At 45.3% G+C, this 10,831-nt stretch overlaps 1 protein-coding gene across 1 annotated transcript in view; it reads left to right on the forward strand.

Annotated features, from left to right (window-relative positions):
* Positions 1-10,831, forward strand: part of LOC308376048 (transmembrane protein 132D) — a gene marked incomplete at both ends in the record, with an annotated part of 73,291 nt that overhangs the window by 22,447 nt on the left and 40,013 nt on the right. Inside the window, one exon of the mRNA XM_080852297.1 lies at positions 1,792-2,734. Within this exon, the coding sequence (XP_080708423.1) occupies positions 1,792-2,734 (943 nt within the window). The remainder of the gene's footprint in view (positions 1-1,791; positions 2,735-10,831) is intronic.

Here is a 10,831-nt window from a genome sequence, read left to right on the forward strand (position 1 = left end):
TAGTCATCTGGTCTGTTCTGGTCTGGATGATTTTGTTCTGCACACACACACTGAGACAGAGTTCACATCAAGATGTTTTTTTCATCTCCAGGCAGTTCATTTCAGTGGTTCCTCTATTGAATGCTCCAACTACAGTAACGCTAGATCGTTGCCATGAGCCTCAGGTTTATTTGAGTGAGGCGCAAGAGCGTTAAAACCCCGCCACTGAAAGTTAAAAATAGTTTGACTTTTGTGGTCTTGTTTTTTAAACAATGAGTTGTTGCTTATCAACCTTTTTATTCTATGCCAAGATATTAGCTAATAGTCCAGGCAAAATAGCCCATTTTGGAGCCAAAAATGGAATTAATTGTAATAGAATTTTTTTCAGCATAGATAATTTCTATGAGGTGTCCAGAACAACATACTAAAAGTCCTAAGAAATCCAAGTTGTGGAAATATGTTTAATTCTCATCAATCTGAGATGTGTGCTAATAATGCATGGCAAAAATACACCTCAAAAAAATATTTTTTTCCTTTACTCCTATCAAAATAAAACTTTACACAATGAAAGTACCCATGAACATTTACATTTTTTGTATTACAAGTTTCTTTGAAAATGAATTTGAATATGCAAATGAGCTATACACTAATCGAATATGCCCAAAATACACCCAATGGGCTTAATTTTTTCCTTTACTCCTACCACAGTAAAACTTTACATAGTAAAAGTATACATAAAAAGTAACTTTTTTTGTATTACAAGTTTCTTTTGAAATGAATTTAAATATGCACATGAGCGTCACACTTATTGAATATGTCCTGATTGCATAGTCAGAAACACCATACCCCTGGCAGGTACTACCAAGCCAGGCAGTTTTCAGGTTAGAGGCCAGTCTAAAAGCAACATTGCCATCTCCCATTGGCAGTAGGATGATAGGATGAAGATTTGGCCGATGTATTTGTCATACATATGAATGGTGTTTCTGCCTATGGACATATTCAATAAGTGTGGAGCTCATGTGCATATTCAAATTAATTTCAAAAGAAACTTGTAATACAAAAAATGTTACTTTTCATGGGTACTTTCATTGTGTAAAGTTTCATTTTGATAGGAGTAAAGGAAAAAATTAAAATTTTGAGGCATATTTTTACCATGCATTATTAGCACACATCTCAGATGGATGAGAATTAAACATATTTCCTCAACTTGGATTTCTTAGGACTTTTAGTATGTTGTTCTGGACACCTCATAGAAATGATCTATGCTGAAAAAAATTCTATTACAATTAGTCTGTCGTAAAACGCTATTTTGCCTGGACTATAACACCAACACACCACATACACTTTCCCCATGGCGTTTTTTTTAACTCTCACATTTGAGTGTGTTTTTAAGAGTATTAGCAACGTGGCTGGCATTTCAGAGAAAGAAAAAAAACTTTGCCTAAGGCTTTGTTTTACATCGACATTCACATTTATCCAAACCAACTACCTTACTGTGCAGATGGGTACTTGATACTTGATCAACTTGATACCTGTGTTGTTATCACCTTGCTCTAACAGTTGACAAATAGCTGGGTGTTGATGTGACTTCTACTCTACTGGCTGAGTTTGGTGTTGTGACCCTTGTTTTACCTGTGAACCTTGTTTTACCTGTGACCCTTGTTTTACCTGTGACCCTTGTTTTACCTGTGAACCTTGTTTTACCTGTGACCCTTGTTTTACCTGTGACCCTTGTTTTACCTTAGTGTTGTTGGCTCTTTGCTCTGTCAGTTGACATGAACAGGACCATTGTCCCTTCTCTCTCCCACACAGAGCTGGACAGTCAGGAGTTGGTGGACAGCCCGGACGGCTTGGTCCCCTTTCCCGTCTTCTTGCCGGTGAGCTTCCAGGTGCGTGACGTTGAATTCCTCTTCTTGAAGGAGGCAGGCCAAGACATCATGCGCAACTCCAGCATGCGCAGCAGCACACAGGCCATGCTGGTCGGCAGCGGCACTCCCCTGCCGCTCCTCAACGCCACCTATGGGCCACTCTTGGTACAGCGCACCCTCACCCCTGACCTGCTAGGCCTGCCGACGCAACTCTTCCGGCCCTCCCCGGACGTCTCGTCAGCCGGATGGCGCGTGCGCTGGCACGTGCTGATCCGCAGCGTATCCTCGCTGTCGCCACGGCTGCGCGTGCTCTTCTACGTGGCGGGCCGGGACTGGGACCGCGGCGAGCGGGAACCGGGAGGGGCGGCCGACCAGCTGCCCTGCGTCACCGTCTTCGCATTCTGGCAGACTCAGGAGGTACGTGCCTCGTGCTTGCTGAACCCCCGCAGGGGGACCTGCCTGGCCTCCCTGGATCCCCCCGTCGGCTGGTTCAGCCCCGCTGATGGCAGCTCCAGCCGGGAGAGACTGAGCATGGAGGCCCCCTCCACCCGGGGGAACACCATGGAGCTGTACTACCAGGCCAGGCCCAGCGAGGAGGGCCAGTGTAGAGACACAGGTGGGAAAGGAGGTGCAGGAGGAGGCGTGGGAGGAGGGAGGTGGAGGGAGAGGGTGCAGCTGCGGGCGGAGTACACACCCGTCACACCCATGAGGAGGATAGGGAGTGTGCAGCTGCTGCAGGAGGTGCAGGGGGTCGCGCCGGTGACCCAACTTCGACTGGGAGAGGCCATTTTAATCAAGACCTCGTCCAAGCCGCTCAAGCAGATGGACATCGCCACCTTCTACGTGCTCATCAGAAGCACCTCGCTACTGGACACCTTCACACTCAGGTGAGGGCACAGCTGCCTGTCGCAAGGTGCTTTATCCATTTGTGGGTGTGTGTGTGTGTGTGTGTGTGTGTGTGTGTGTGTGTGTGTGTGTGTGTGTGTGTAGGATGGGTTTAGGATGTGTGAATGTTTATTTGACATAAAACAATGAATCTGAGAAGCAGTTATAGTCTCAGATACTTAGATTCAAGCAAAGAAATATGATTTCTACAGTTCTACATTTCTGGATTTTACGTCTTTACAGAATTTAGTTGGTGATACAGTCAATAAATAAATAATAACACCATTATCGTAAATGTGTGCCTGTTTGACAACATTTAACATGGTCTTATTAAAGTAGCCTTATTTATTATATTTAAAAACTTGCTTCTGTCAAGCAGCATGCAACTTTCTGGCTATTAATTCCTTGATTCCTGTTGACTGTTTGTGGTAACATGACACAAATATGTTGGAACATGACACCTCTTTTAATCTGTTTATTTTTAATTCAATTATTATGCATTTTAATTATTATGCATGAATGCATAGTACAGAAATCCCTTTAGTGTTGCCTGAGATTATGGGGCTGTAAAGAAGATCTTTGCCTTCTCACTCATGTGTGGAAACATTTGCTGTTAATTGCAAAAAAAATAACCCTGAATACACATACACTCACATACAAGCACACACATGCTCGGAAACACACACTCACATGCATGACACCTGCATGTACGTGGCTAAACTCTATTCTTCTTGGAACTGCTAAAAAAAGCACACACAAAATGATAGGAAATGGGATGAAGGCTGGATTATGATCTCTCTTTCCCATAAAGTATAACAATTTTCTCCAAACTGCGAGGGGATTACAGCTGCCTCTACTGTAGTTCTTTGTGTGTGTGTGTGTGTGTGTGTAAGTAGAGGGCAACTAGTACATGTGAGCAGTAATGGGCAGTAATGGGCAGTGTGTTTGTCTGTATGTAGGCTACTAAAAGCCTGATGAGGATGATGATGAGATAAAATGAAAAAGAATAGAATGTGCCAACCCATGAGAAAAACATTATTGAAAATCTCAAATCAAATAACCACTATTCTAAGGAATTTATTTTCATATTTTTGTTTATAAATGATGTTATATTGTATGTTATGTAATTATTTTGCACCACATTATATTATTATACTATTATATTATTATTTGGCGCAAAAAAAACCCTCAAATTTGTGGACATGCCAGATTAACCCAGTTAATTCTCGGTTGATGCCTGCCAATGTCAGTGTTTCATGGGCTCCTGAATAGCCACTCTGAGTTGGATGATGATGATAATGATGATGATGATGATGAAGCCATCCAGGCAGTTCTATATATTTGAACAGCATATTTTAGGTGTTATACATGGGAACAAGGATTCCTTGCACTTCCATCTCCATCAGCTGTCTGTATTGTCAGGCAGGCCTTTGTATTGTGTGTTTGTCTCTGTTTTTATTTACATGTGTATGTAAATATGCTTTTAAATGATTGTCAATGCAATTGCTGCAATATGAATGTATATAAGGTGCACTTATGTAAATCAATCTCAACAGTGTGCTAAATGAACCGCAACATATGTATGAAAATACAATAGCAGGCACAGCTGTTTTAAAATAAAATTCAAAAGCAGTCGTCCTTTCCACAGTGCACCCAGGAAAGTGCATGGGTCTGTGTGTTACTCTCCATCAGGCAGAGCCAATTGCCGTCAGTGTGCGGGCGCGGAGCGGGCAGCGCCCTGTCTCCGCATGACCATCCCACAGGGTCCCCCGAGGCACCGGCAAATGGAGTGGGATAAGCAAAGCAGGCATGGGGGCTCTCCACTTTATGAAATGGAAGTGAGGTGTGCTGAGAAACACTTCTTGCGATAAGATAATGTGGAATGTGGAATGAAAACCAGTGCGCATCTTCTTTTTTTTTTTTACAAGCAAATGTAACTTTTAAGGGGCTTGGCTCGAACTTGAGTACCAGCAAAGGCTGATGACATCAATTGAGTCACTGTCTGGTGTGTGGTTCTCAGAGGTAACAGAGAAACATGCAGTGCTACACTGCTTCCTTTTTCAGTGATTACCTTTTCTGTCAGCTTCGGCGCTCAGCTGAATCAATCAATACGTCTCGCAGTTTGAGTCTAATCTCTGGCAGTTTCAACATTTCATTAGCGTTGGTGTATGCGTATTGCTGCCGCTTTCCTCCAAAGTTTACTAGCACGATAAATATTCTGATTAAAGATGCCGTCGGTCATAGGAGTTTGCTGGGGCATGATTACTCTGGTGGCCGAGGGTGGAGAGATTTGTGATGTTGCCAGGAGACGTTTCATATTTCAGTCGCCTCTGTGAGCGATGACCTGTCAACGACCACAGCGATCTATTTTCTCCATTATCCCCGCCTGCTCCTCCTGAAGTTTATTTGTCTCTCTCTAGTCGAAATCAGCTCAATTGTATTCCTCGCCACCTTTGTTTGAGCTTATCGTAAAAGCACTTTTTGGGAAATGGTACCCTAATGCTGTCTAGTAACTTTCCTGGATGCACTGAAACTCAAGTTGTAGTCGGAGTAAGTCGATTATCCCCACATCTGCCATTCACAGCTGTGCCTTAGAGGAGTGCTAGGCTCAGGTGAGTGCTGTATATATATAAATAAAAAGACTGGTTAAAGCAGGAACAAAAATATGAGCCCCGCCACATGCATTATTCATCCCGCCACCAGCTCTCCAGGGGGGCTTGGGAGGCAGCGAGGAGGAGCCGAAAGGCTTGCCGAGGGTCGCGCATGGCTGGGTTGGAACTTTCTGGAATAAACGGAAATCTCATTAAACTTTTGGTGGAAATGGAGGTGTGAAAGAGCAAGAGTGAGAAAGAGAGAGAGAGAGAGAGAGAGAGAACAAGAGAGGATGCTTTGACATGATTGACAGTCGTTGTTTATTCTTCTGCGAGCCTTAAAAGACTGTCATCAAGTAGTGTCACGGGAATTACTACATATCAGAATGATATCCCTTAACACATAGCCTGATAGGAAAATCAAGAATTACCCGAGTGAGGGTGTGTGACAGGCATTCAATCACACTGACATGAACTATTTCAGGACTAAGCTTCACACTGTCTTTCTCTGCATCTGTTCCCTTATGAAGAATGATATACTGAAGGACGGAGTGAGTGTACTAACTGGCACCTACTTATTCCATACCTTGCAAGTCTGTGTCTATGGGTATTACAGAACCACACAGAAAGAGGATGGATTCATCTGAATAATTTCTTCCTGTGATGTGAATGATTGATTTTTGCAACATTTATGTGCACACAGACACACACACACACACACACACACACACACACACACACACAAACTAATCACAATTACAGCGATGGTTAGTTTCTCGCTGTGCAATCTCCACTAATGTGGCACCCTCTCCAAAGCTTACATGCTGACTGGTCCGTGTAAACATGGAACCCTAGAGACAACCAGAACAACAGGCCAGGCCATCACTGGAGTTGTTTTGGCAGACTGGGCAGACACACACACACACACACACACACACACACACACACACACACACACACACACACACACACACACACACACACACACACACACACACACACACACACCCATCACACACACACATATAGTGACACATGCACACACATTGGGCATGGATGGGTCTGACTAAAGTGACTGACGCACACACACACACACACACACACACACACACACACACACACACACACACACACACACACGTACACAAACATTTTCCTCCCTATTAAATATGTATTTCTCAGGCCAGGGCCATCTGCTCTGGCCCATGTGTGGGCTTTAGGTCCTTAAGGAACGCCAAGGCCCCAAACCACGGCAGGAATATGACAGGCATGGCAGAGGATTACGCTTGGCCCAGAGACACTGCTTACCCACGTAATTAAACATGGCATCTGTTTCTGGGTGGCATCAAAGGTCAGCGCTGGCCTGCCTTTACACGGGCACAGGGCATGTGCCAGCTGACACACTCCTGAATAAGGAAACAGAAACAAACGTACTTACACACTCACACACACACATGCCAATGCACCAATGCACACACACATGCGATAGGTTAAGATTCTCTATAAATGGATGCACAATACAGGAAAAACAAAACATACACAGACATGTAGTGTAAATGTTTTGCAAACATCTGTGTCTGTGTGTGGGTGTGTGTGTGTGTTAATGAAAGATGTTCTCTCTATATGTGTGTCTGTTCCTGTTGCTGGCCCTTTGAGTAATTTGGCTTTATGGATGAGTCGGTTTGGGCACCCCAGACAACACACACTCTGTCATTCCCGTTCTCTGTCTATGAAAGAGGATGGAGACAGGAGTGGAAACACACACACACACACACACACACACACACACACACACACACACACACACACACACGCACACAAGCACACACTGAAACACCTGCTGTCACCTTCACTCTTTCAGTACATCCATTTTCCCTGCCTGACTGCTCCTTCCCTGTCTTCTTGGCTTCAGCTGTTGTGTTATCCCAGGTGTACACACACACACACACACACACACACACACACACAACTCTTAAACTCACACACAAATACACATGTACACACACTGACACTGACACACACTGTCACACACACTGTCACACACACACACACACACACACACATATGCATGCTCATGCCCACATAATCCCTCATCGCAAATGGACTCCTTCCCTTCGCCCTCTCCCATTTCTCATCTCCCCAAAGCGTAGCGACACGCATGTTGCGTGAATAATGACTCGTCATCAATTACCAGCCCCCACGGCAGAGGCAGCCGTGACATGCTCATTCAGTGAGCTTATTACCGTCAGTTCACACACACACACACACACGCACGCACACACACACACACACACACACACACACACACGCACGCACTCAACAGCCTGTGTTTCCATACACTCCAGACACTCGTCCCCATGAGTCACCATCATGCAGTCACTCACAATTCACACAGTCGTCATGCATATTGTATGTCACACACACATTTCAACAGGAGTTTGTCATGTGTGTTAGAGTTATGTGAATTTCATATACTGAAATTTCATAAACTATTTCATATATACCAAGACATATCAGACAGATCCCCACTCTCAGTTTGAATAACACCAGGCCAGAGCCGTCAGGCTGGGTTCCTGGCCTCTTGTATGTCTTGGAGCCAGAGCTATTAGACTTGTTAGTTGGCTTTTGTCTACAGCCACGACAAGATGGTTGAAGCCAAACATATTGGCATTTAGGCGACGATGGTCAAGATAATCACCACCCACTTCAGCCTCTGCATCCATTTACAGTATGTGATGCCTTTAAAAAACTATTTGCTCTCCCTCACCCTCTCTGTATATATATATACACTCACACAGACACACACACACACACACACACACACACACACACTCACACAGACACACACACACAAACACACACACACACACACACACACACACACACACACGCACATACACACACACACATATATAGTGACACATGCACACACATTGGGCATGGATGGGTCTGACTAAAGTGACTGGCACACACACACACACACACACACACACACACACACTCCAATCCTTAGTGGATTATCTTAATGGATCCTTAGGGTGCATTGAGAGTAAATCAGCCCGTGGTAAGAGAGTACTCTCTCAGGGAACATTTGCTCACAACTCTTCCATTACGAGCCTCTGTCTGGGCAGCGGCCACAGCGCCTGTATCTCCTCCCTCTCGTAACTTCCAGGCTCATTCTGGCTGCTGCTTTCTCTGATCCCTGCTCTCTCTCTAACCCTCTCTATCTCTCCCTCTCTCTCTCTCTCTCTCTCCTTCTCCCTCTATCTATCTCTCTCTCTCCCTCTCATAACTTCCAGGCTCATTCTGCCTGCTGCTTTCTCTGAGCCCTGCTCTCTCTCTCTCTCTCCCTCTCCCTCGCTCTATCTCTATCTCCCTCCCTCCCTCTCTCTCGCTCACTCTCTCTCACTCTCTCTATCTCTCTCCCTCTCCCTATCTCTCTCTCTCCCTCTCTCTCTCCTTCTCATAACTTCCAGGCTCATTCTGCCTGCTGCTTTCTCTGAGCACTGCTCTCTCTCTCTCTCTCTCTCTCTCTCTATCTCTCCCTCTCTCTCTCCTTCTCCCTCTCTCTCTCTCGCTCTCTCTCTCTCCCTCTCATAACTTCCAGGCTCATTCTGCCTGCTGTTTTCGCTGTGCCCTGCTCTCTCTCTCTCTCTCCCTATCTCTCTCTCTCCCTCTCTCTCTCCTTCTCATAACTTCCAGGCTCATTCTGCCTGCTGCTTTCTCTGAGCACTGCTCTCTCTCTCTCTCTCTCTCTCTCTCTATCTCTCCCTCTCTCTCTCCTTCTCCCTCTCTCTCTCTCGCTCTCTCTCTCTCCCTCTCATAACTTCCAGGCTCATTCTGCCTGCTGTTTTCGCTGTGCCCTGCTCTCTCTCTCTCTCTCCCTATCTCTCTCTCTCCCTCTCTCTCTCCTTCTCATAACTTCCAGGCTCATTCTGCCTGCTGTTTTCGCTGTGCCCTGCTCTCTCTCTCTCTCTCCCTATCTCTCTCTCCCTCGCTCTATCTCTATCTCTCTCTCCCTCCCTCCCTCTCTCTCGCTCACTCTCTCTCACTCTCTCTATCTCTCTCCCTCTCCCTCTCTCTCTCCTTCTCCCTCTCTCTCTCTCGCTCTTTCTCTCTCCCTCTCATAACTTCCAGGCTCATTCTGCCTGCTGTTTTCGCTGTGCCCTGCTCTCTTTCGCTGTAGCTAGTAAAAATAGGCTGTTTTCCTTGGGTCCTCCTCTCACAAGCAGGCTTTTTCTGTCTTCTCTGAGTCACTCTGGAGTCTAAGTGTCCTCCATCACAGCCATACCACTTCTGTGTACTTATTTACAGTAACAGATGCACAAACACATGCATGTATGCATAGGCACCTGAATTGTGGTAGCCAACATGAGCCAACACTTTACCATGCCACATCCCCATATGTCCCGGAGCTTATAGATTGAGAACATGCGTGTTCACTCGGAGCAAGCACAATAACATGTTTCTTCAGATGAAATATTCAGGAGGCTTGTGGGTGTCTTTGTGTGTGTGTGTGTGTGTGTGTGAGTATGTACATCATGAGTGTGTGTGTGTGATCCTCTGCTTGTGTGTGTGTATGTGTCTTTGCATTCTTTTACCTCTTTTGCACCAGACAGCAGACACGCGCACACGCACACACTTGTGCGCACACACACACACACACACACACACACACACACACACACACACACACACACACACACACACACACACACACACACACACACACACCGTCCCATCATGGCTGCTGATGTATGACCACAGGAGTGCCCTCTGCTAGCTAGCTCCTGCGTGTTGATTGCTAATGAGGATTGTTTGCCCTGAAATGAAGGACTTTGCATTGTTACAAACATTTGGGAATGAAGTATAACCCAAATTCACTTACACACACATACAAATTCTCAATGCTTTAAATGGTTGCTAGTGCTGCTACAGTACTTCCGTCTCTATCACTTTGTCTAGCTCTAGCACCTCCGCCATTGTTATAACTACATTTCTAACAAGCGCTCCACTTCAACGTCATCGCACTTAGCCACCCCACTGCTCGCTGTCTGGTCCACCCTGGGACTTCAATCCCGACGAAAACTGGGAGCAATAGGTGGGCAGAGCCAACTGCAGGGAGTCCATCACATTTACATTTAGTCATTTAGTCATTTAGCAGACGCTTTTGTCCAAAGAGCTTCTTGAAGGTAGAGAGGGACGCCCCTGCTCTGGTAGTCCCCTTGTCGAGGCCTTGATCTGATGCACGAAATGACATTATTATGTAAGTTTAGAAAAAAGCCTTAAGCCCTTGGATACAAATGGCAGCTGATTGCCAGTTGATAGTTTTGACAGCTTTGTTCATGTACACAGGCTGGCTGTAGCTATGTGGACTTCGTACAAACAAAGGCCCAACAGTTGGCATAGTACTGTTCAATATCAGCAATTAAAGGAAGCATGTTTATTTGGAAGATAGAAACCATAGAAGATTGCTCAACTGCTAAAGTGAGTTGGACTATTTAGATT

The sequence above is a fragment of the Sprattus sprattus genome, assembly GCF_963457725.1.
Source record: "Sprattus sprattus genome assembly, chromosome: 15".
Classification (NCBI taxonomy): Eukaryota; Metazoa; Chordata; class Actinopteri; order Clupeiformes; family Clupeidae; genus Sprattus; species Sprattus sprattus.